The 25,315-nt window shown below is 50.6% G+C and overlaps 2 protein-coding genes across 5 annotated transcripts in view; one reads left to right on the top strand and one right to left on the bottom strand.

The window, feature by feature from the left end:
- Positions 1 to 772: 772 nt before the first annotated feature.
- On the top strand, positions 773 to 22,525 carry BACE1 (beta-secretase 1). Of its 2 annotated transcripts, none has more exons than XM_045515640.2 (9): positions 773 to 1,532; positions 14,426 to 14,514; positions 15,994 to 16,078; positions 16,914 to 17,051; positions 17,759 to 17,893; positions 18,849 to 18,950; positions 19,306 to 19,455; positions 19,717 to 19,888; positions 20,542 to 22,525. In XM_045515640.2, the coding sequence occupies exons 1-9, from the start codon at positions 1,272 to 1,274 to the stop codon at positions 20,781 to 20,783; spliced, it is 1,374 nt and encodes a 457-aa protein (XP_045371596.1). In that variant the 5' UTR covers positions 773 to 1,271; the 3' UTR covers positions 20,784 to 22,525. The 2 variants fall into 2 exon arrangements, with proteins under 2 accessions (XP_045371596.1, XP_010951793.2); XM_010953491.3 differs by having other exon boundaries at positions 775 to 1,532; positions 15,994 to 16,210.
- Positions 17,457 to 25,315, bottom strand: part of RNF214 (ring finger protein 214) — a 31,242-nt gene continuing 23,383 nt past the window's right edge. For all 3 annotated transcript variants that reach the window (XM_074357043.1, XM_074357045.1, XM_074357044.1), the window contains exon 15: positions 17,457 to 25,252. In XM_074357043.1, coding sequence (XP_074213144.1) covers positions 25,187 to 25,252 — 66 coding nt within the window. In that variant the 3' untranslated portion in view covers positions 17,457 to 25,186. The remainder of the gene's footprint in view (positions 25,253 to 25,315) is intronic.

The following is a 25,315-nucleotide window of genomic DNA, read 5'->3' as shown; positions in this document are numbered from 1 at the left end:
CTTTAAGCTATTTTAGCTCTAAAGCTTTTCATTTTAAGGCTCTTACCAATTAACATACAAGATACTTCTCAGAGTAATAACCTTTTAAAGCTGACAACAGTGATTTACCCTTAGTTCACCGACAGCACAGAAATCATGACGATCCTGAGGATTCACAGCATCTGGGGTGGAGGTCAGGGCAGGTAAAGCACCAAAGGCAAAAAAGATTCAGCTGAGAGAAGCCCCGACTGTATCTCACCTGCCTGCAGTTTGCAGGCTCCAGAGAAGGCAGGCTGCCCCTACACCTTCCTCCTTTGGCCCTTGCTTATTCCACTGGCTACTTAGAATCCCCTCCTAACCCCCTGACTCTTGCTTCCCAAATCTCTGCTTTTGAAAAATCCACCCATTCTTTAAGGTTCAAATTAAATACCACCTCCTCCCTTTGAGTCTTCCCAGTTCCCCCAACCGTCCCCCAAATCCCTTCTCGTTAATGCCCCATCATTTTTGTAGGTGCATGTGCATTTAATTTCTCTCTGTGGCCCCAGGACCTGGCAGAGTGCCTGGCATACGGTGGGTGTTCCAGAAATGCCGGATGAAGGACTGACAGAACAAGAGAGGTCAGCCACCGCTCTCTCCCGATGGCCCTTCTCGCCCTGCCAGGGCCCAGGAAACCTTTCCCGCCAGGGTCCTGCAGGGTGGACTCCATCTCAGCAGAGGGCATCCCAGACCCCTCACGAACCCCGGAAGCCGGGCTGCCCGCCATGGGAAGACTACACTTCCCAGCGATCCCAGGGAAAAGCGAAAACCCTTTGGCTTTGACAGCCGCCGCCACAAGTCTTTCCGCCTCCCCAGCCTGCCTGGGAGCTGGGAGCGGGATTATGGTGGCCTGACCAGCAAACGCAGCCGCAGGAGCCCGGAACCCCTACCCCTTCCCCTGCTGCCCGCCGCCGGGAGGACCAGGAAAGCAGCCTCCGACCTGCCATGCCTGCCCCTCCCAGCCCCCCAGGGGGCCCAAGTCGTCCTCTCCTGGACCTCTGCTGAGGCTGGACCACTGGCCAGATGTAGCCGGGCTCCGGATCTGTCTCCTCCCCTTCTCTCTCTCTGCGGATCTCTCCTGCCCGCTACCCACAGCCTGGACTGAGGGCTGGCGGAGGGGCCTGCAGGCTCTGGAGCCCCGATGCATCAAAGCTCACTCTCCTGAGAACCACCTCCAGCACCCGGAGTTGGGGGCAGGCCACAGGGACGGACGTGGGCCGGAGTGAGCCCAGGGCACCCCAAGGCCAGGACCCACCATGGCCCAAGCGCTGCCCTGGCTCCTGCTGTGGATGGGCTCCGGAGTGCTGCCTGCCCACGGTTCCCAGCCCGGCATCCGGCTGCCCCTGCGAAGCGGGCTTGGGGGGGCCCCCCTGGGGCTGCGGCTGCCCCGGGAGACCGACGAGGAGCCAGAGGAGCCCGGCCGGAGGGGCAGCTTTGTAGAGATGGTGGACAACCTGAGGGGCAAGTCCGGTCAAGGCTACTACGTGGAGATGACCGTGGGCAGCCCCCCACAGACGGTAAGGTCACCGGGCCAGCTTTCCCCTCCCTCCTGCATGAGGAGACAGGCTGGGGATGCAGCATGCTGGCACCTGCTAAAAGGGGCTGAATGGTGCGGGCTGGGGGGACCCACCCCCAAACCTGATCTCTGGGATCATATTGGCAGCAGCTGGCCCCAAAGCTCCCCTTTCCCGCTTCCTTTCCCCACACAGGCTTCCCAGCCCCGCTGGTCTGACTGCCCTCCCCTCACTCCCAGTCTTACGCACACCCCCCTCTGTAAGGATCTGGGGCAAGAGAAACACATCAGTAGGGGGAGCCTGACCTGGGGAAGAGTCCAAACCCTAGAGGCACTGTGAACAGGTGTCAGCCCAAACCAAGCCTGAGTCTCCCAACCCCACTGCTCTGGACCTCAGTCACCCAGTCGTTGGCATCTGAGGTTCTGCCCATGGTTCCCAGCATCTAGAGGAGCAGGGACTCCCGGTACAAGTTGGCTCAGCCCTTTTCTCCCATCTGGGCTGCCACGAGACAGCGAAGTGAGGTTTCCGAGTTCCTTGTGACTGCCACTGTAGCCCAGAAGCTCTGACAAACTCTTGCCCTCTCCAGCCCTCGCCCCTAGCTCCCCCTCCCGCCTTTGCATTTGGCACTCCAGCCCCTCCCCCACATGATGCCTGCCCAGGCATTGGCCAGAGGGGACTGAACAGAGCCTTGGGAAAGGACAGATCATAGATGGCACAAAGCAAAGGAGTCAGAGCCCCCTTCTATGCATGAGATTCCTTCCATGAGCTGCTAGGTGCTGGGGTGGGGGATGGTAGTGGAGAAGTCCCTGCTGCCCGCTTTTCCTATCCCTTCTGATAATTCTCCAAGGTACCTCCAAGGTGGCTGGTGGAGGTCACACCCTCTGCACCTCTGGCCAGGTAGGATTGTGGCCCTGAGCAGCCCTCCGCTCATTGCTGTCTGTGGCTGACCTCTGTGAGCATATGCCTCCTCTGTGGGTGAGCCTGGGCACCACTGGCAGGATGGCTCTGGGTGTGCTGGTGTCACCTTGAATCTGGGCCTGCACATCTAAGCCACCCCCTCCCCCGGATCTGCATCTGGGAGGCTTGTCCTTGGGAGGGTCTGTGAAGGTGGGAGGGTGTTTCTGTGTAGGGGGAACCACCACACTTCCCTGGAATGCTCAGACAGCTCTTACATGAGATCTAACACTAACCTCCACTTCCCAACCGCCTGACAGAAGCAAGACTTCCTAGGTCCAGGCCACCCAGGTCTACCTCCCACTGATCCAAGATTCTGGTCTCCCCAATTTATCTCTCCTCTTGCCTGTGCCTGTAACTTCCCCAGAAATAGTCCTGAATCAGTGTGAGGACAGAGCCTGAATCCAGGCCTCTAGCAGCCTGAGCCAACAGGAGCCAGGTGCTGTCAGGGAGCAGGAGAATATAGGAACCTGGGACCTGCTCTCTTTTCTGCTACTGATGTGCTGTGTGAATTGTGCATGACCCTGGGACATGGACACAGGACGGGGCAGTGGGACCAACAAGGGCTCTGGGGTAAGATTGACCCGGAATTCCAGATCCACAACCCACAGCTTTTCCTTTTCCCAGCTGCGTGGCCTTGAGGAAATTATATAACCTCTCTGAGGCTATTGCTATGTCTTTAAAATGGGTGAAGTGAGATCTCCTTTGCCAGGTTATGGTGAGGATTAACAGAGGCTATGTAGGCGAAAGCACCTAGAACAATGCACCTGGACAGAGACTTGACCTCCAGTAGATATGAAGTCACTTTCTCCTAACTTCTCTGGCCACTTTGGTCTCTTCTGCACTCTGCAAGGAAGCAAAAAAACTGGGGTGTTCTGAGCCCCCATGTTTTACGCATAAAACACGTAAAAGCCGGGGACCCACCACTGTACTTCCCTGGACCCCTGAAATACCATGGACACCCCCCAGCCCAGAAATTGGCAGAGAGCAGTTGCCCCCAGAATGTCAGTTTCTTCCTGGGAGAAGGGGAAAGCGGGCTTAAAGTTCCGCACTAGCCCAAGGAGCCAGTGTCAGGGAGAGCACGGTTAGAGCAGCTCTGTGGATTGGCTTATAGCTCCAAACCCAAGCCAACACCAGCCAGTCTGCGCTCTTTGGTGACTTTGATTCTCCCCGCAGCAGTCTATAAGAAGGATGTCCTTTCTCCCGACCCAGCAGGGCTGTTGTAGGCACCAAATGAGAACATGCAGGGCACAGTATCCTGAACGAGTAACAGTGAAAGTTGTGGAGCACTTTCTATGTACCAGGCAATTGGGTTGGGAGACTGATCCACAAAGAGACAGAAAATACATTTTCTGCTCCAAAGAGCTTAGCATGGAAGTGAAATTCTAAATACTTGTACAAGGTCATCTGTAGCAGTGGTACTCAAAGTGAGGGCCCCAGACCCTTGTCATCAGAGCCACTTAGAAATGTAAATTCTCTGGCCCCACCCCAGAGCAGAATCAGAATCTCAGGAGCTGGACGGTGAGGTAGAGCTCAGTGGTAGAGTGAGTGCTTCACATGCACAAGGTTCTGGGTACAATCCCCAGTACCTCTACTAACAAAAAGAAAAAAGAAAAAAGAATCTCAGGGCAGTGTCTCAAGTTTGAGAAGCACTGATCTATAGTAGTATAGTGGTACAGAGAGTGAGTGCCACAGGTGTTCTGGAGGAAGTAAAATAGGGGAGGCCTCAAGGAGATGTGCTGTGAGTGTGGTCTTAAAGGATGGAGAGGAGGGGCGAGGCCATTCCCAGTGGAGAAAGGTTCCCCTGAACTGTGGTTGCACTTTACTTATATGTCCACCCCTTCCTGCCCTATCCCCTAAGACCAAGCGAGGACACCATGAATGAGAGGATGAGTTATGTGTGTTTGGGCTTATGCATGTTTGTTCAGGAGTCAGTGAGAAACCCAGTTCAGTTAATGTTACAGGTTTGGGTAAATAAGATAGAGCCAAATGGCCAAAGCCTTAAATGTCAAGCTATAAGGTTTAGACTTTGGTCTGCAGAAATAAGGAGAAAATTGAATTTATGTGTACAGGGGAATGACACCAAGAAAGCCATCTTTTAGGAAGAGATGTCTGAATTTTAGAAAAAATGGTACTGAGAAATGCAGTCAGAAGGAGGCTCTGTCAAAAAGGTCTATGTGTGAAGCTGTGACAAGGATGGCGTGAGGCTGTGATAAAATGGAAAAGGGAGGGGGAACAGAATGCAAGGAAGGGTACAAAGCAGATGGACCGATCATGCTGACATTGACGTGAAGGGTGAGGAGGAAGATGTCAAGGATAATTTCAAGATTCTGATCTGGGATGAATTAGGATAACAAGACCACTTGTTAGTTGGCAGGGGGGGATGGTTCAGGAGTACAGGTATACAGATATATACTTGTATGTATGGTTACAGTTTATACAAGTTTTAAAATATATTCTCCAGAGATTATTTTGTTCTTTACAGTAATTCCTGCAGTGTATAAAGCAGTCTTATTCATAGCTTCTAGCAGAAGAAATGGGGTCTGAAAGGTGAAATAATTGGCCAGTTGGCCAGGTGGCAGGTCAGTGGGCTGAGACCCTGTCTCACCCTTGACCTTCCTCCTCTGCCATATCACCTATTGTGTGTCTTGGGGGAGAAGAAGAGTTTTTCAGAGATCCTGCTTCCATTCTCCTGACATCTACTCATGTCTCCCTTACTACACTTATCAGAACATGTCACTGTTTTTGTGTTTGTTTCCCTCATAAAACATCAAGCTCTTGAGGACAGTGTCTTTTTTAATTAATTAATTTTTGCAGGGTCTTCTCTCTCTTTATCTCATATCTATGACAGTGCCAGGCTCAGAACACGCACCTAAAAAGTGTTGAGTGAGTGAATCAATAAAGTGTAAGACATCTAAATAGAACTGTTGGGGGAGGGTAAGCTCAGAGGTAGAGTGCATGCTTAGCACGCATGAGGTCCTGGGTTTGGTCCCCAGTGCCTCCATTAAAAATAAATATTTTTTTAAAAATAAATAGAACTGTGGATGGGCTATTGTAATTGCAGAGCTGGAGCTCCTGGAGAAAGCATTTTCACTCTCTTCACTGAAATGAAAAGATGTCATCTCATTGTAACAGTATGAGCAGCACTACTCAAACACAAGACAATCATTTAATTGTTAGGATTGAAATCTGGTGATGGTCAACTTTCAGTTTAACAAATATTTCTTGACCACCTTCTGTGTGCTGAATAGAAGACTATGTCATGGTCTTAGCTCTTGGACCATTCACGATTTGGAGTGAGACACAGACACGTGAACACCCAAATATCATACAGGACCAAGTGCATTTGGTACACATAGAAGAGTGAGTCTCAGCAGTCTAAAGAAAGAAGCAGCTGCTTCGGACAGAGTGTTAGAAAAGGCTTGCTGGAAAAGGGTGGCATTTGAATATGGCCTAGAAAGATAAGAAAGCTTTGCTATTTGGGGAGAAAAACTTCAGAAAGAGGCATGAGCTATGCTAAGGAGCTGGAAGTTGTGGTAGGGCTGCCGTGAGTGGAGGTTGGGTTTCATTCTGAAGGCTGCATGGAAATGGTTTAGTGTAATTGTGGTTCTAGGAAAACAGCTCCAGGGTGGAGGATAATTTGGATGGTCTACAGTCTGAGCCAAGGATCTCAATTAGGACAAGGGCCTGAAAGAAGATACAAAGGAGAGGTCCTCAGAGAGCCAGTATTCACCTGTCAGCTCAACTGGATGTCCTCTGCCCCTGGTGGCGGAGAGGGAAGAGAAGAAGGCCCCCTTCTTTTAAGCTTTCTGACTCTGTTTGTATCAGGGTACACAGCAGAAGGAGCAAGGTTTTAAAGCTCAGTAGAGTTGACCAAAATTCCATGTTTATTTTTCTGCTTTAATCATAAGGACAAGGTATTTGCATGTCCATTTTGGGGAGGAGGAAACTGAGGCTCAGAGAGATTAAGTGGTTTGCCCAAATTTACTAAGCTAGGAGAGAACAGAGCTGGGGTTCAAAGCCAGGTCTTTGGATTCCAAGTCCAAACACTTGGTTCTTTCCAACGATCTATAGCCTGGGATGTGTTGGTTGACTTTGAGATGACAGTGGACAATTCCTGTGGATGTGTCAGCAACCAGATGGGAATGGGGATCTGGAAACCAGGAGAGAAGCTGGGATTGGACAGGAAGACTCGCGAGTCACCTGCAGAGAGGTGACTATGGAAGCCAAGTTAGCAAACGGGCTTGTTCTTTGAGAGAACGGAAAGAGAAGAGGAAAATGATCAGGTGTAGATTAGGGGTCAAGGCAGCAAAAGAAAATGATCAGAGAAGTAGAAAGCTACGAGGATCCGGGGTCTCCAAACCCGGGAAGATGCCAAATGGTTTTCCTGACCCTCCCCTGAGAATGGTTTTCAAATTGCGATTTGTGGGGTCTATATAGAGTCCTCACCTCTGTAAAGGGTGAGAGAGAAGCTTAGGAGAAAGGTAAGCAGGCAAGACTATACCTTCCACTTTTCCCATCACCACGCCCTCCACTGTCCTACCTGCCCCCAAATCTCCTGGCCCTCTCAAAATAGGTCAGCTTTTGTTGTTTTTATACAGAGAAATTCCAGGTTGGTTGGTTTGTTGATTGACTGGTTGATTGAATTCTGGTACTTAAAAGGTCAAAACTCCTTGAACTCAAAGAGCCACCCTCCAAATCAGACAAAATAGGAGAGATCCCAGTTTTTTAGTTGTCCTCCAGTCCCTGAGAGCACAACTGTCTTGCTGGGGTTGGTGGCACATAGGCATTTTCTAGGTCTCTCAGGCTGCCTTTTCACTCCTTTTTCCTCTGCCTCCCCAAGTCAGGAAGGAAAGAATTCAGCTGGGAGTGGGAGGCATTGAGGAAGACTGCCATCTCACTCAGGTAGATGATCAGAAACCCTTCTTGGGTAGCTCCGGTAAACAGCTAAGCTGAAAACTTTGGTTGAAAGTCCTGGAAGATAAACATCTTTCAGGGAAAGCCCTCCTACCTGACAAGTAACTTCTCTGTCTGCTGGGAGCCATCTCTCCTAGGGGCCTGGGCAGTGGGGAATTCTGGAAAGGAAACACCATTCCCCTGGTCCTAGAGCTGCTCTGAGCTTCTCCGGGCAGGATCTCTGTGGCTACCCTGTCTGCTGGCCATTGTGACCCCACCATGCCCAGGCTGGATGGCTCCAAGATTGGCCTCTCGGGTTGGTGAATCCCACCAATTATCCGACTCCAGCACCTGTGGAGTCTTTACCACATAGCACAAGGAGTGAACCCTGGCATCCCTCCATGGCTCCAGCGATGAGACATATATGCTGAGCAAGAACAGGCACTCGGGTGGTTGCAGGGGGGAAGGGAGGGTGGGTGGGAAACATGGGCTTATGCCAGAGATCAGCTTGATTCTCACCTGAGGACAGACTCACAGACGATTACAGTCCTGTCACCTGTGGATGGGACCCGATTAAACAACAGGAAGGATTTACTGTCTGACAATGAAAAGCAGGTAGCAGTGGCTCTGATACCCTCAGGGCGGGTTTTTGCAGGTAGGTTCCATGGAGACTGAAGGTGCTAAAGAGACACCTTGAGAGCCACCACTGGGAGGAGATGGAGACAGAGGAGGCAAAACCTCTCCCTCAAGCAGAACATCTCTGCTTTTTTCTCTTTGGTACGTTAGAATCCTGCATAAGATTGGAAAAGGGTTCTGCTGCTTAAAAAAATTTTTTTTAATCTGCTTTTAAAGAACATTTAAGTTTTTTGACCATTCATATTCATCAACTCATTTGACTAGAACACACTGATAAATATTAGTTGTGTGTAGTTTGAGTGTGGGGGAAATGAAGCATCCTGTCTAAAGGGGGAAAGGTGCCCTTGATAAAGTTTGGGGTGACCTGGCCACCCTGGGATTCGTTTTTTGAAAAACAGCCCAAGAAGGGGTAAGTGGCACCAGGGAGCCTGCTTGCTCCCAAGTATTGATTGCCAGCCTCAACCTGGAGAGAGAAGTGGAAACAAAGGATACGTCTGGGAAAGGAGTCCATTTCCATCGGGTCAGCTGATTTGGTCAAGGTGGGAGGAACCAGGACAGGACCCAATCACTGGACTCAGTTTGAGGCAGGAGCTGTGTGCTCAGCTGGCCCTCAGCCATGCCCAGCTGCTAACTTGAGGCTCCTGGGGTCCTTCCTTGCCCCCTTGTCCCAGCCTTGGGTAAGCTCAGGTTTGGGAATGTCCACTTTGGGAAGCAGATGACTCAGAAGGCTCCAGGACTAGCAAGTCCTGAAGTCACTCCAACCGCTTCTAAGAACCTGGGCGGCTACTCATTCAATTTCATGGGTACGGTGGGCATCCATTGTCATCATCACCACACACACTACCCTATCCTCACTGAAAACCACCCCTGCAAGGACCCTCGGCTGAGAATTAACAGCAAGAGTCTGTGGAGTCACAGAGACCTGCAGGAAATGAAGCAATTACTGTCAGCTTAAAAAAAAATTATTAAGGAGCAGCTACTGACGGCTAGAGAAGAATTGGATAATAAACACAGAAACCTACTTCCTACACTTTTGGAGCTTCTAGTGGGTGGGACAGACAGATGCTGGATTAATGATTTCAAGTTTAATGAGTGATAGGCAAAGAACCACAGGTGTTACTGAGGACCTGCAAGAGGAGGCACCTAATCTTGGCTGGGTCATCAGGGCAAGACCTTTAGGAGAAAGGATGTTTAAACTATGACTTGAAAGTTGAATGGAAGTCAGACAAAACAGGGAGAGAATGTTTCAGGCAAAGGAAACAGCATGTGCAGAGGTGAGAGATCATTGTGCTGAGAAACTTGGGGAGAGGGGGGGAAAGTGACAAGAGATGGTATTTGGAGTTGACATACGGGTGGTTAGGTGCCCCCAAAGTCAAGGATCTCAAGATTTAATCCAGGTAGTTTTGGATCAATTATCTGATGCAGGATATCAAACTACCACCAAAATTGGTGGCTGAAAACAACAACCGTTGTTTTTCAGGATTCTGTGGGTTGGCTGTGGTTCTTCTACAGGTCTTCCCTGGGCTTCTCATGTGGCTGCATTCAGCGGGTGGGTCAGCTGGGAGCCAGACTAAGTGGAGGCAAGACTGAGCTTCCTCATATACCATCTCAGGGCCACACTCCAAGAGCTCAGTGCCCCCACTGCACAAACACTTAACAAGCCTCTGCTTTCCTCCTTTACTGATGTCCCATTGGGCCATGCAAGTCACATGGCCAAGCGCATAGTCAAAGTCAGAGGGGATCACACAAGGGCATGGATGCAGGGGAGTGTGATTCGTGCGTGTGGCGATCTACCATGTATTTCCTTTCCAAATGGGAAAGGAAAGTTAAAGAGATGAAATAACAGACTTGGGGGGTTAGTCAGAACCAAGGGACCCTTGTCCTAGCTTTGTGGCTTATGTGCAAGAGGGACCAAGTTCTTACTCACCCTCAGTTTCAGTTTTCTCCTCTGTAAAATGGAAGAAAGACATCTCAGCTTCAGCTAAAAGGCTTGTGATAAGAGACTATAAGGGCTCTCCCCTCTAAACTGAGGCCCACACAGAAGGAAACAGACTTCCCTTGGTAGGAAGAATTAGAGTTTAAAGCCCCCTCCCAGAGGTATATAAAAGTAGTAAGACCCTGGCATAGGCTGCCAAGAAAGGCTGTGGATCTTAATAACTAGAGATCTTTCAGGACCGGAAAGAGTCCCCATCTCTCCAGGCTGATGGACAGATGACTCCTGAAGGCTCTTTGCATCTAGAAGAATCTGAGCAATCCCCATGTGCTAGTGAGAGCTGGGGCCAAGACAGGTAGCATATGGGGAACAAAGAGCTCATCCTGAACTCACCAACCCATCACCCAACATCTATTGCTGAAAACTCCAGGGGAGTCCTGCCCACAGAGTGAAATGGGCAGGTGTGCCTTTCCCTGTGGGGCTTGTTAGCACTTCCCGTGAAGCTGCCTGTCCCTCTGAGGTCCTCAGGGGCACGTTTGTTTGTTAAGTGATTGGCACTGACCTAGCCCTGACCCCACACCGTGGCCCTCTGGGCATCCAAAGGCAAGGGCTACAGAGACTCCTGAGTTGGCCTGGCCCCAAGGGATGGGGAAGAAGTAAGATGGCTCCAGGCCCTTGGGCTGCTGGTGTCAAACCAGGGAGTCTGGTGAGTGGAAGACAGGTCGGAGCTCAAGCCACACCTATAGCCTAAAAACACCCACAGTTCAGGGGCCGCTGAGAGATTCCTCCCTCACCCCCAAAATAGGGTAAATTTGCTCTTTCCCCTTTTCCTTCCTTTAACCACTTATTGACCCAGTCTTTCTCCCTCAGGAAGTTCCCTTTGAGCTCAGACTGAAGGATGAGATGAGAACACAGAACTGCAAGTGGAAAGGAGGCTGGTGCAGCCGGAGTGAATGGTCCATGCAACAGCCTTTGGGGGAGGGGCCAGGGCTGATTGGAGGACCAGAAATGAGGCCTGTGTGGCTGGTGGGCAGAGGGCTTGGGGGAGCATGGGACCAGCTAGGCTGGCTATGGACCATGACAGGCCGTGGAGGAAACGTTAAAGCTTTAAGTTTTTATTATAATAGCAAAGGGAAACCATTGATGTGGGAGGGTAACATGGTCACATTTGTACTCTGAAAAGGTCATCCCAGCCATCATGCAGAAACAGATCGGAGAGGTCAAGGGTGGATGTGCCAAGACCATTTGAGAAGCTGTTGCGATATTCCAGAATGAGATGATAGGTTGGCCAGGGGTGGCAAAGGTGGTGGCAAGAAACAAATACATTCAGAGACTTTTTAGCAGGTTAACTGGACAGGGCTTGTTGATGCTTCGTACAGAGACGTGAAGAAGAGGAAGGTATTAGAATGCCTCCGAAGTTGCTGATGTGGGGAACAGATGGATGGTGACTAACACGGGGAACATTGGGGAAAAACAGATGGGCAGGACCATGTAAGGTCAGCCGTGGACATCCTGAATTTGAGGTATCTTTGAGGCAGTTCAAAGGGGAGGAAGGGGACATAGTGGGTAATTGCAGCCGCTGCCATGGATGAGATGGCTTAAGGAAAGAGTAGAGCGGGAGAGGAAGAGGGCCAAAGCCTGAGCCTTGAGAAGTGAGCCTGCAAAGTAGACAGAAAAGATACCATCATAGAGTGGGGAGGAAAGCCTGGGATAGGGTGGCCGGGAAGAGTGTTTCAAAGAGGGAGGGGTCAGCAGCGTTGAATGCTCCGGAGAAGCCAAGTAAGATGAGGATTGATTTGAAAACTGTCTTTTGTATTTGATGACATGAAATCCTTTGTAGTAAGGGCTGTTTTATAGTGGAGGGAGGGACAGAGGCGAGACTCAGTTACAGGATGGATTGGAGAGTGAGTAGGAGGTGAAGAAAGGAAGACAGCTTGGCCGAGAACTTTGGTTGTGAAAGGAGAGGAGAGAGAGGGTTAGCTGGAGGCGGATGTGAGATTAAAGAATTTTTTTTTAATGAAGAGACAGCATTTGTAAATGCCAATAGGACGAATCCAGTTTTGGGGGGAGCAGGCATGATGGTTGAGTCCACCTGAGGGAAAGGGCTAATGACTAGGGCAGGGGGCCTGAGAAGGAGGGAGTTGGCTCCAGGTGGAAGTTCTCCTGCGCCAGAAGGAGGGACCGCTGAGAGGAAGGCCGGGGCCCAGGCATAGGCAGGTGGGGTGACGGTTGTGGGAGATGGGGGAGGTCCATCTGATGGCCCCATTCGGTGGAATAAGAGGGGAGGGCATCGACGGAGGTTTGGCTGCACACAGACCCTCCTCGTCCAGGCTGATCTTAACTGCCCTGTCTTGATAAGGAGCATGGTGCTAGTTGCCAAGGCCTCTGCCCTGCAAAAGGCCTCTGGGAACAGGAAGGAGAGAGAGGCTGCCCAGGGGTAGTAACGTTGGAAGGACAGGACCAAAGTCACTTCTCTCAGAAGCAGGATCACAGTGCAAAGGGCAGAGACAGAAGGACATTTGCTCAGGAGGAAATGGCAACTGTGTACTTTGGTTTCCCTTTCTGTGTGTGGAGGGTGGAGTGGGGAGGCCAAGAGAGCAGTGGTGGCCTGAATTCCTGGTATGGGGGCGTGGGAGGGGTGGAGGGGGTCGTTCCTCTCTGGGCTTGACCCCTTGGGGGCAGAAGGGGGAGACATTCCTTAGGTGAGGAGAAAGGCTAGGGTGGGGAAGGCAACATGAGTGCCAGGGCCTCGGGGCTGAGGAGGGAGCAGCCTGCAGAGAGGAGTTGGGAGGAGGGGTCCTGGAACAGCTGGGACTCGGAACCCCCATTGGAACCCTCATTCCAGTGTGAAGGATGGTCTGATCTTCCTGGAGCCGGCCAGGTGCACACTCCAGGTAGTCCCCCTTTGCACAGCCACGGGCACCAGTGTTGTGGGCAGACACTCTTTCTTTGGGGTCCAGTGAGCGCAAGGTCCCCTGGAAACAGGAGGCCAGCCCCTGCGCTGGGACCAGAGTCCTGGCAGGTGGGGGAGGGGGCTCTGGGGAGCGGGTGGGTGAAGGCGCCTTTTTAATCATTAACCTGGTTGATTGAAATCTGAACTGCTCGCCTCCAGCTCTATTGATTCTCTCTGAAAGCACAGCATCTGGGGCTGGTGGCTGCTTAGAGACCAGGGAGTGGGACCGGGGCAGAGGGGCTGGGAGGGAAGTGGGAACCAGGCCAGGAGCGGGGGCTGGGAAGGAGGGAGGAGGGAGGGTCAGAGGGCTGGGCGACAGTGGAGAGGAGTCTCTGGGGCCCTGGGGAGGCCGGGAAGCCGGAGCGGGCGCTGGGGGAGGTGCAGTCAGCAGAGCTGCAGAGGACCACTGAGCATCCGGGAGGAGGAAAGTGAAGCCCAGAGCAGCACAGTGACCTGCCCAGGTGACAAGGTCAGAGCCTGCACCAAAGCCGGTCAGCTGACTTAACTGCACTGAGGGGAGGTGATGCAGAAACGGAAGGCCTCGAGGTCAGGGGAGAAGCAGAGGTGTTGAGACGGCAAGTCCACGAGAGAGGGTTCACTTTACAAATAACTGTGTTTCTGAAGATGGGCATCTTTTTACCCGTAAGGATGTAGGTAGCATCAAAAAACAGCTCTGGGCTGACTAAAGAGGGTCAGGCCATCTCAGGGTGAAGGAGGGCCGGGGTAGAAGAGGTGTAGAAGGAGCTGCACAGCAAGGAACAGCAAGATGACACCTGTCCGGATTCATTTAGCCAAAACCAGGGCCCTGGCAGGATGGCTTTTCACCAGGACCTCATACGGGGCTCCTGGCTTCCCACTCGTTCTGACAGTGGGACGCGCAGGTCTGTGTCACCTCTGAGACAGAAGGGGAGGCCTTCATGGGGAGCCACATTCTGGCAGGCAGGGTCAGAAACATGTGGGCCCCAACATGCCATCCTGGTCCCCACAGCTCCCCTCGCCAGTGCCAGCTCCTAGAATAGCTCATCTCTGAGCTGGAGGGGGATGAGCTAGGCAGCCTGCTGGTGACGTGCTTCCTAGGAGGACCAGAGAGGAGGGGAAGGGGCGAGCTCTGCAGACAGACTGGGCTAGCACACAGAGTGAGTAAGGGCAGCTGACGGTGGGGAGAAATAGGAATAGAAACCACACACACACACACACAAACACACACGCATACACACACACACACACACACACACACACACACACACACACCAGTTACATTTCTCTGATACACAGAAAATGTTTCTATTCTGCAGAGAAGACAGAAGCAAACACAAGTTTTCTGAGGCCATGATGACGATGTCACAGGACCCTGTGTTCTGTCTGTGGTCGTGGTACTAGCAGGTGCCAGCCTGTCTAGTCCTGCGTCATGAAAGCTTCACCCTGGACACTCCAAAGGGGTTGGGGAGTGAGGGTTGCAGGACGATGATGGGGGTGAGTCCAGGCCTCCTGTCCTAATGTCCTTCTCTCCCCTTTCTCTGACAGCTCAATATCCTGGTGGACACAGGCAGCAGTAACTTTGCCGTGGGGGCTGCCCCCCACCCTTTCCTGCATCGCTACTACCAGAGGCAGCTGTGAGTGCTGGGGAGAGGGAGGGGGGGCCCTTGCCAAGGATCCAGGGCCAAGGAGGGTTGGGGAGGGCTTCAGGGAGGAGGACCAGCTCCTCACATCCTTCCTTTCTGCTGGGGAAGAGGAAGGGAAAAGAAGCCAACAGTGGCCAGGAGAGAAGGGGGCTGGGGGTCAAGGAGGTAAACTATGCAAAGGGTAGGTTGAAGGGCAGCCAGGAAGTGCTTAGGACCCAGACAGGGCAGCTTCCTGGGGGAGGGAAAGGAGGAAGGAGAGCAGCCCCAAAGCTCCTAGGGCAACCTAGGGGCTCCTTCCCTCTGTCTGAGTTGGGAGGCCTGGGGACTTCATCCCACCCGCTCCGTGGTGCTCCATTTTCTGACATGACCACCTAAGTGTAGGCTGAGCAGGCTGCAGCGACAGCCCCTTCGCTGTGTTCACGCCCAGGGGCTACTCTCAGTGACACTGCACAGTTCAAGGAAAAGAAGGAAGAGTCGTCCAAAGCCCCACTGCCTGGTGTGGTATCAGGGACTGAAAGCTAAATGCCTCCTTGCCCCTCCCAGAGTTCTAGCAGCTGGACTTACCCAATGGGTGGGAGAGAGGGTGGAAGTGGGTTTTTAAGGTAAGAGGGGCAGTGAGGGATGACCTGGGAGCCCTTTTAACAGAAAAACAGGAAGTGGCGAGAAGCCATCTAACATCTGAAGCATATCTGTGTGTGAAAACATGTGCATAGAGGCTGACATCCCATTCTTGGACTTCTAGGCAGATGCCAAGGCCACCTTCTTGCTCCTTCCCCTTTAACTTCCCTATCTAAAGAAAGCAGTCAGGGTGTGGGGCACGGTCAGGGTCAATGAAAGGGAATGCGTTCCAGCGCCCTGTCCCTGTCCCATCACCGCCCCGTCACATACACATGAGCCCTGGTCCATGACTCCACACAGGTGGGGATGACACATGTTGATGAGGATGTTCCATCCAGGTGGTGTGTAATGAATGCCTGCTTGCCCTGCCGAGATGCTTGTGCAAACCCTCTCTTTGGAAGAATTTGCTGAAGTTGCCCCGCCTGGTACTTTCTCTACCACTCAGATGGTACCACTGGGTCCCAAGACAGCAAAAGAGTCAATGGCTCCTTTTCTTTGGGAGCATAAGGCTGGGGGGCGGAGGGGAGAAGGGGGAGGAAGAGGTGCCCGCTAGCTGTCCCTTCAGCATAGCAGGCACAACACACAAAGCCTAGGCTTGTTCTTCGTAGGGCCTGAGCTCCAGACCTAGGAATACAAGCTGCGGGCACAGGAGAGCGAGACCCTGTCTGCAAGGTCACCTGACATTCTGTTCTGGGTAAAGGATCCTAAGGGTGTTCTGTTGAGCAGCCTGACAGCATCTTATCTTACGCAGACGCCCCTGAAATGAGATTAGGCCTCTGGGAGTATGTTAGATGACAGATCCCTGTGCCAGTTGTGGTTATGCACCCACAGCTCTCTGCCTCCTTTCCACAGGTCCAGCACATACCGGGACCTCCGGAAGGGCGTGTACGTGCCCTACACCCAGGGCAAGTGGGAGGGGGAGCTGGGCACTGACCTGGTGAGCATCCCTCATGGCCCCAACATCACTGTGCGTGCCAACATCGCTGCCATCACTGAATCAGACAAGTTCTTCATCAATGGCTCCAACTGGGAGGGCATCCTGGGGCTGGCCTATGCTGAGATTGCCAGGGTGAGAGGAACAAGGCCTAGCCCTGTGCTCTGTCTGCACATTGCACACTGCATGCTATACAGGAATGGAGCCGGGAGAGACAAGGGGAGGGACCTGAATAAAGGAGGGAAACAAATCAGTTTAAAGAGTTACTTTACAGGGGCATTGGGTGGCAGTCGTAATTTCATCCCTATAGAAGGGAGGGTATAGCTCAGTGGTAGAGCGCATGCTAAGGACTCACGAGGTCCTGGGTTCGATACCGAGTACCTCCATAAAAAAAATTAATAAATAAATGTAATTGTCTCCCCCACCAAAAAAACAAAGAAAGAAAAGTGAAAAAATAAAGTATGTGATAAAATGTGACTTTCGTCCCTATAGAGGGCAGAATTGTGGTGAGAGACACTGTGATAGGCAGAGGAATAGGCTGTTTTTTCTATTGACTCTACGACTTTAAAATAAAAAGACAAAAAATAATAATAATAAAAGCAGCCCCATAAATCTGAAACAGGTTAAGCAGACGGGGCGCAGCGATCTTACAGATCTTTCCTGTCTGTGTTGCCCGTGTGTCCTGCTCTCCCAGTCTCCACCAGGTCTCAGTACATCAAGATGGTCTTGCCCAAGGAACATCCCCCAAGTTTTGCTCTTGCCCTCCAGTTCAGGCAGGAAGCCCTTTCCATTAGGGCCTTCCATGCGAAGATTCACTCCTTCTCTCTTCCTGTCACAGCCTGATGACTCCCTGGAGCCATTCTTCGACTCCCTGGTAAAGCAGACCCACGTGCCCAACCTCTTCTCCCTGCAGCTCTGTGGCGCTGGCTTCCCCCTCAACCAGTCAGAAGTGCTGGCCTCGGTTGGAGGGAGCATGGTGAGTAGGTCCCAGGAGAGGGGAGGTCCCGGCACTGCACAGAGGAGTACCTTCTGCGTCCCCACCCTCTAAGGCTACCCCACAGCCGTGGGCGCCACTCGCGAGAATTGAGAGAAACCTCTTTATACTCCCCACCTCCCCTCTTCATTTTCTGTCCTTTTCTCCCTTGCATGAGTCCAGAAAGGCTTTGAGGCACCTATGGTAAACTTGGAAAGCGTGAGAGATGATTAGGAAAACTTCAAAAGAAGTGAAAAGAAGGCCTCTCAAATCAAGATTATTCAGTCTGATGATCAGCAGGCAGAGATGGAAGGAGTTTAAAAGCCTATTTATTAATTAATTAGGACAACTGGTGAATGGTTCTCTATCTCCAACAAGCAGAGGAAATAAAACTTATAATAGAAGCAATTATCATTCACTCAACATTTATTGTGCCAGTTTAGGTTTAAATAACTTTACATCAAGGGCTGTGGGATTCTGAAACAAGTAATTAAAAATCCTGGAAAGCCTCCTTCCCTGAACACATCCTTAACATATTTAAGAAAGTATAAATCGCTTCAGACTATGATTTGATTAGAGGCAGGGATTCGAGAAAAGTGACCTGCAGAGGGCCTTGCTACCCCAGAAATGACTGGTCCTCTTGCTTGCCCTCTGGGTGACTTGCTGTCCTTCTGTGTCGGGTCACGGGTACTGCCGCCTTGTCTCCCTAGATCATCGGGGGTATCGACCACTCGCTGTACACAGGCAGCCTCTGGTACACACCCATCCGGCGGGAGTGGTACTACGAGGTGATCATTGTGCGGGTGGAGATCAATGGACAGGATCTGAAAATGGACTGCAAGGAGGTAATCAAACCAAGAGGGAAGCAGGGAGAGGTAAGGGGGAGGCCACACAGCACAAGGCCAGACCCTGAGTTTTGAGGCTGGGAGAATGAAGCAGGGGTGCAGGACCTGCAGAAGGGCTGGGGGCTGAGCCTGGAACAGTCAGGAGCTTAACAGTCACACAGCGGGACCTGAGGTCTGGGGCTAGGAACTGGGGGGCACTTTGTCTGGGGCTGCATGGCTTGCGGTCTGGTAAGGAGAAAAGCACCCCAGGACGCCAGTCACCGCCTTGCTTGATGACGTTAGGCAAGTCATCCTCGAGGCAGTGTGACATGAGAAGAGTCTGGCTTTGGAGTCAGAAAGACCTGGGTTTCCAGCTCTGCCATTTACTAGCCCTGTGCCCTCAGGCAAGTTACTATCTTGTGTTTCAGTTTCCTCATTTGCAAAACAGAAGTAAAAACAGCTTTTTCCAAGAAAATGAATACAGCGGGTATCCAGGTGCCTGAAACACAGCAATACCCAGTACACAGCAGCTAAACCATCTGGGTCTTCCTTACCTAGATTCTTAACGTATGTTAAATTAGAACAGATATAAATGTACTATGAAAAGCTGAAAGCATTATACAAGATATGTTTACTTTCAAGATTTGGAGCACGTCTTCCCACCTAAGATATAAAGAGTTAACGTTTACTGAATGCTTCCTATGCGCGGGGCACAGTTCTAAGCACTTCAAATATATTAATTTATTTAATACTTTATAATAACTCTTTGAGGTAGGTACTATTATCCTCACTTTAAAGATGAGGAAACTGAGGCACAGATGTTAAGTAACTCGCCCAAGGATATCCACCTAAGAAGTGGCTAAGCCAGGATGCCTACCCAGGAAGGACCCTAAGCAGTCAGACGCACCCCTCCAATTCTGGCCAGAGCCTGGCTTCTAAAAGGTTTTCGATCCTCTGACCCTGTCTTCGCCCTCAGTACAACTACGACAAGAGCATCGTTGACAGTGGTACCACCAACCTTCGTCTGCCCAAGAAAGTGTTTGAAGCTGCTGTCAAGTCCATCAAGGCTGCCTCCTCGGTCAGTGGGACTAAGAACAAGGGTACAGATGACACAGTGTCACAGGAAGTCCATGAGAGTCACATTCCTCAATAAGAGCCAAGATGCCTACACTTAGATCCTCCTACTTAGATCTCTAAAAAATGGTTCTCTGCTCTGGACCTCAGTTTGCTTAGCACACAATCCTCCTGGTCCAAAGTTCCGGCCTTATGCTCCCACTCTCTTCCTCTAATCCTTGGGTTTTGGTTTACTTCTCCCCAGTTTGGATATTTCACGGAAAAGCAAGTAAAGGGCCCAGTAAGTTATTTCAAAATGGGAGCGGCGAGATGGTGAAAGAGGCTGTTTCTTCATTGTTATCCCTTTCTTGCCAACACAGACGGAGAAGTTCCCAGACGGTTTCTGGCTAGGGGAACAGCTGGTGTGCTGGCAAGCAGGCACCACCCCTTGGAACATTTTCCCAGTCATCTCCCTCTACCTCATGGGGGAGGTCACCAATCAGTCCTTCCGCATCACCATCCTTCCACAGGTATGTCCCCGGCCTTAATCAATGGGATCCCAGGAAGAGAACAAAGTATATATTGGGATATAGTGAACAGGCATGCTTCCCAGGACTCGGAAGACAAAATAGATGAGGGTCCAGTGGTAAAGGGCTCTTGGAAAAAAGTCAACCCCCCAGAGCTCAGGGACGACGAAGAGAAGTGCAGCCTAAGGGCATCAATACCTAGAAGGCAGAGATGGGGTGAAGGATGAAGACATACTTTCTTACCCTTTGACTGCTTATCCTTAGCAATACCTGCGGCCAGTGGAAGACGTGGCCACGTCCCAAGACGACTGTTACAAGTTCGCCATCTCCCAGTCATCCACAGGCACTGTCATGGGAGCTGTCATCATGGAGGGCTTCTACGTTGTCTTTGATCGGGCCCGGAAACGAATCGGCTTTGCCGTCAGTGCTTGCCACGGTGAGAGCACCGGGGATGAGGGGGTGGGGTCTGTCTGTCCACGTTGGCCCCGGCCAGCAGTTAGGGTATCCGGGCCCATGTCAGTCTTGGAGACAGTAACAGTTGCCTCAAGCCGGAGTCCACATGTCGTGTAAAAGCTAGTGTCCGTGCGTGTGCTTTCCTGGTCTCACCTGGCGTGGGGAGCCCCGCCTGGACTGGCAACCTCTGTGGGAGATCCAGAGCAGCAAGAGCTGCCGCGGCACTTTGGGAAGCTCTGGACCCAAGGGCAGCAGGCTGAGCCTAATGGACCCTGCCAGCTGCTGCACGCTGGGCCTGAACGCTGCTGCAGGGTCTGGCCGCTGAGTTTCAGCGGCAGCAGATGAGTTTACTAGGTTTACGTGGGGCTGGCTTTTTGGTCACCTCAGAACGACTGACTTTTAGGTATTATTCCTACTGCATGGGTATACCAGAAAGGGTTGTTGCCCCAGTGGCCTGGGAGGAGAGCTTCCACCTAGCAATGGCTTCCTGTCCTGCTCCCAAATGTCTCCAAGGAGGGAGATTCTACAGCCACCTCAAGGGCTGGTTGCAAGGCCTATGAGAAGTCCTTTTCGGTGTATGATCCAAACTGCTCTGTGACACTGAGAGCTGCCCATTCACATTTGCCCTTTCTCCAGTGCACGATGAGTTCAGGACAGCAGCGGTGGAAGGCCCTTTTGTCACCCCGGACATGGAAGACTGTGGCTACAACATCCCACAGACAGACGAGTCGACCCTCATGACCATAGCCTATGTCATGGCTGCCATCTGCGCCCTCTTCATGCTGCCGCTCTGCCTCATGGTGTGTCAGTGGCGCTGCCTCCGCTGCCTGCGCCATCAGCACGATGACTTTGCTGACGACATCTCCCTGCTGAAGTGAGGTGGCCCATGGGCAGAAGAGAGAGATTCCCCTGGACCACATCTGGTGGTTCCCTTTGGTCACAAGGAGGAGACACAGATGGCACCTGTGGCCAGAGCACCTCAAGACCCTCACCCACCCACCAAATGCCTCTGCCTTGACAGGAAAGAAGGAAGAGCTGGCAAGGTGGGTTACAGGGGTTGCCCCTGCAGGAAACAGGAGAGGGGAGAAAGAAGCGTTCTGGTGGCAGGAATACACTTGGTCACCTCAAACCTGGGAAATTCTGCTGCTTGAAACTTCAATCCTAAACCTTTGCCCACCATCCCTCTAGAGTCTCCAATCCAACGTATTCTTTTCTTAGTTCCAGGAATAGTGGCATCGCACCCAGGTGACCCCAGTGTGTGTCTCTGCAGTGCCCTGGCAGAGAAAGAACCAGTTGTGTTCCCCTGCTGGCCAGTCGGCAGGAACGGGTGCACAGTTTGCCATTTGCTTTAGAGATAGGGGCTCTACAGACAAGCCTGACATTGGTGCAGAGATGCCTCTTGAATTAAAAAAATAATTACAAAATGTGTACAAATGGAGGTGGTTGGAGGAAGAAAGGGAGTGCAAAGACAGGAAACAGCTGGGATCAGAGCTAGGAAAGGCAGCAGCATGACCGCTCACCAGTCCCCGTTTTAGACTGCATCTCCAAGATAGAATCCCATCTTCTAAGAGGGGTGTTGCTTCCCACTGTCTCTTTTCTGTGGTTGCAGCCGGACCAAAAGCGCGATGGGAAGAAGGGCTTCTCCAGCCAAAAAGCTCTTTTTAGCTCTCTTAAGTGAAAAGCGCCCCCCAAAAGGCCCAAAAGTTTCCATCTAACAAATTTCTACCTTATTAATTCCTGGTCTCCATCTGAACCCTCTGCTCTACACGTGACAGGCAGCACTGAAACACCCCCGACCCCAGAAGCCCCAGGTGCCCTATGGGAAAGCACCTGGAATAGAGCACATACAGCCGGGCTGCGCTCTGTCTTCCTGGCTACATGTTCACCCCTCCCCCAAGTCCCTACTCCTCTGGAGCTTTGCAGCTGAGGTGCTAAGAAGAATAGACAGGAGACCTCTCCTATCTAATCCTTGGAATCAGAATCCCGAAGATTCATTCAACAGGTGCCCTATACCCTGCCTGGATTTCTTCCTGTTCAGCTGTAATAGTAAGATCTTGACATGATACAGAGCAGTTTCACTGCCTTCTCACCCTAAGGTCCCCCGCATTTACTTGGCTAAGGCATCCCACAGTGGCACTAGTATTATACCAGGAGTGTCAGGAACACAGGGCCTTTTGGCTCTAGCATCATCACCTTCAGTATCAAGGCTGCGTGGAGCAAGGATGGCAGCTTCAGGGATTATTTCCTTCACCCCAAGAACCCCTTGAGGGAGGTTATCCTTTGCCCCTATCCTGCTCTCTACTCCCTGCTTCTAATAGTACTCGGGTACCCAGGCTGGTTCTTGGGCTAGACAGTGAGGACCAAGTTCATTTCCTCCCTATCGATTCTAACCCAGCCGCCTATGATAAACCAGTGTTAGTGGGAAGAGCTGAATTTTCTTACTGTACCACTGGATCCCATTCCTAGCTGCTCAACACACCACTTCCAGGTATGGGACCTGCAGAGTGTGGAGCTACCTGATGAGGGAGAGGGAACTACAAGGAGGGCCTCTGGAGACCCTGGCCTCAGCCAGCTGCCCACAAGCCATAAACCAATAAAACAAGAATACTGAGTCACAGTTCTCCTTTTTTCAAATCTGAGTCTTCATTCCCACTGCACTTGGTGCTGCTTCGGCTGACTGGGAACACCCCATAACCACAAAGACTGACCGGAAGACTGGGGGCCATCCACTTCCAGCTCGGAACTTACTGTGTAAATAAACTTCCAGAATTGCTACCGTGAAATGAAGATGCCATATTCTGCTTTAGAATTTCGACCTATGTTGGGGAAAACTGGCTTTTCCCCAGCTCTTTCCAGGGCATAAAACTCAACCCCTTCATTAGTAAGTCTCATCGTCCAACTTTTTTTCTTTAAAAGAGAAAACTTTTACTTACTTTTCTTTTTACAGTTTTTCTTCCCTTCTACCCTGAAATCATGAACTCTTAAGCATAAATAGAATCTTGACCACAGTTTCTTGCTTGTAAAAATATGTATTATATATTTCTATTTTTAAATTCTACTCCAGAAAAATGACAGTCCAATCTCCACTCTGCATCAGGGGCCATTCCCATGGGTCTGCACGGCTTTTACCAGTGCAAGCAGTGGACAGAGGGAGAAGGGAGGACCAGGGCGGCCAAAACTTAAGTGTTGCTCTCGGACTGACCCTGAACAAGAAAGAGAAGAGTGCTGACAAGGCCCGGCTCCCGTGCACACCCTCCACCACACGGTCCTGCGGCTGCTGGCTTTCCAGGGCCTCTCACTAGGAAGCAGTTAAGGCCCCCCTATTCCCTGTTTTTTTCTCTTTACTCCTTTGGTGTCAAAGATTTGTGGAAAAAGAAACAGAATATTCTTTACACCCATTTCTAATTTCTAAATTTTCAAGGGATACTGAAAAATACTATAGGTGGCCCAAAGGCTGCTACAAAGTTGAGGGGAGGTAAAATCTGAAGAGTACAAGATAAAAAATGAATCCCCCCACCTCAGATGAAAAGAACAAAAGAAGTGGTCTTCCATTTTGCCACATTCCCTGTTCATGACAACTACCAAACTGGAGACATTAATATTTCATTAACCAAAGAAAGTGGGTTGTCTGACCTCTACAGTGGGGAGTACTCAGGCCATTTTAATCACCCTACAAGATGCCAAGGGGACCCCAGGAAGTCCAGCTCCTCATACTGGTACCAGTCAATAAACCTGAGCAAGTAAGACAAGAGAAGAGAGAGTATGTTCATGAGCTGATAGGCAAGGATGAAAGACAAAGAAAAAGGGTAACAAAAGCAGAGAGGAGAGAATCATTTGGATCTGAAAGGAAAAGTCTCTGTTACACTGACATGTACTGCTATTTCCCAGGTCCCAGAATGGGAAAAACTCAGCTGTTGGTAATATAATAATATCTTTCCCCTGGAGCTAGTTTTTAAAAGTTAATGCTTAATTTGTACTTGTTTAATTCCAAAAGAGAAGAGAGCTGAAGCCATTTCCTTTAGGAATAAAGATAAGAGGATAGGAAAAGATTCAAAGTTCTAATAGAAACACAGTTTTCCCAGGTATCAGCCTAGAAACTGGAAGTGCTCAATAAGCAGAGGTGGAAAAATGATCCGGTTCCAGATAGCTATCCATTGAACAAATGGCTTATGAATTGGAAATCCAGCCTTCCCTCTTCATGTCATTTTGGTCTCCATTTTTCCCAGGACAGGAAAGATGTCTCCATAGCGTTCTTGCTTCAAAAATTCAAACTCGTATCTCAAGATCATTCTGAAAGTAATTTTGCACAGACATCTCCTCACCCCAGTGCCTGCCTGGAGCTCACCCAAGGTCACCAAACCGCTTGGTCGTGAACCAACTGCCTTAACCTTCAGGGGGGAGGGGGGATAGCTAGACTCAGAGACCGGAAGTGAAGGGGAAGAGGTGGGGACTTCACGATGTTGGTCTGTCCGAGCTTGATCAGAAGCCAAGTCACTGGTGGAAAGGATGGCTTGGCCCAGGAAAGACCTGTGAGCTGTGCTAGTTTCTAAAGAGATGACTATCCAGGAAGTAGGGTGCACAGAAGTTTGTGGGAAGCATGGGGGAAATGGGACCTGGTTATGTTGTTACTCTTGGACTGTGAATTTTGCTGACGTCAAACAGAATATTCTGTAAACTTACTGTCTATGTACAGATAATGAGTGTTAACACAGTAAAATATTCAATGAAAAGTCAAACTATTAGGGTTACATTTTTTTTCCTCCATCAATCTCATTTTATCCATTCAGAGTAGAGGGGCTAGAACAACACACTGAGGCTTCCGGAGGCTTCAGTAAGCAAGGCATCTGGTTGGACAGCAGGTGAGCACCAGGGTTCAAATCTGCGTACATGAGCCTTAAGAAAATGGACTAGAGGCTGAGCCAAATCAAAGCAGGATGGCCTTAAAGCAACAGCAGTTTCCTAGATGGTTTTTATATTGTGTTTGAAAACAGCCCTAGGCAGGAATATCATAATTTCAAGGCCAAACTAAACATCATCTTACCTACAATCTGCTTCCCCTGAAGGAACTGCAAGGTGAGGGGGACAGACCATTTCTGCATAATATACATACTTTCATTTACGAACATTTGAATACAGACTTTCTATACACACATCACCTATATAATAAAAATGTACATGGCATGAGTATATGTCACTGTATAAATATAGAGGTTTAGAAATCTTGAACCCGTGCTTCCTGTTCACATCAGTTTCTCCTCTTCTTCCTCCCCAGTCAGGTCCGTCATTTAAGAGTTGGACAAAAGGGACAAGTGTCATTTGTGTTGGTCTGGGCCCAGAATTTGATACACTGGAAAGAAAGAAAGACATACCTCAGGATGACCTGGAAAGATGGAGAGGAGGCGAAGAGAAT

Source organism: Camelus bactrianus, chromosome 33 (genome assembly GCF_048773025.1).
Source record: "Camelus bactrianus isolate YW-2024 breed Bactrian camel chromosome 33, ASM4877302v1, whole genome shotgun sequence".
Lineage (NCBI taxonomy): Eukaryota > Metazoa > Chordata > Mammalia > Artiodactyla > Camelidae > Camelus > Camelus bactrianus.
Note: the sequence above shows the minus strand (reverse complement) of the source record. Positions and strands in the feature narration are given on the sequence as shown.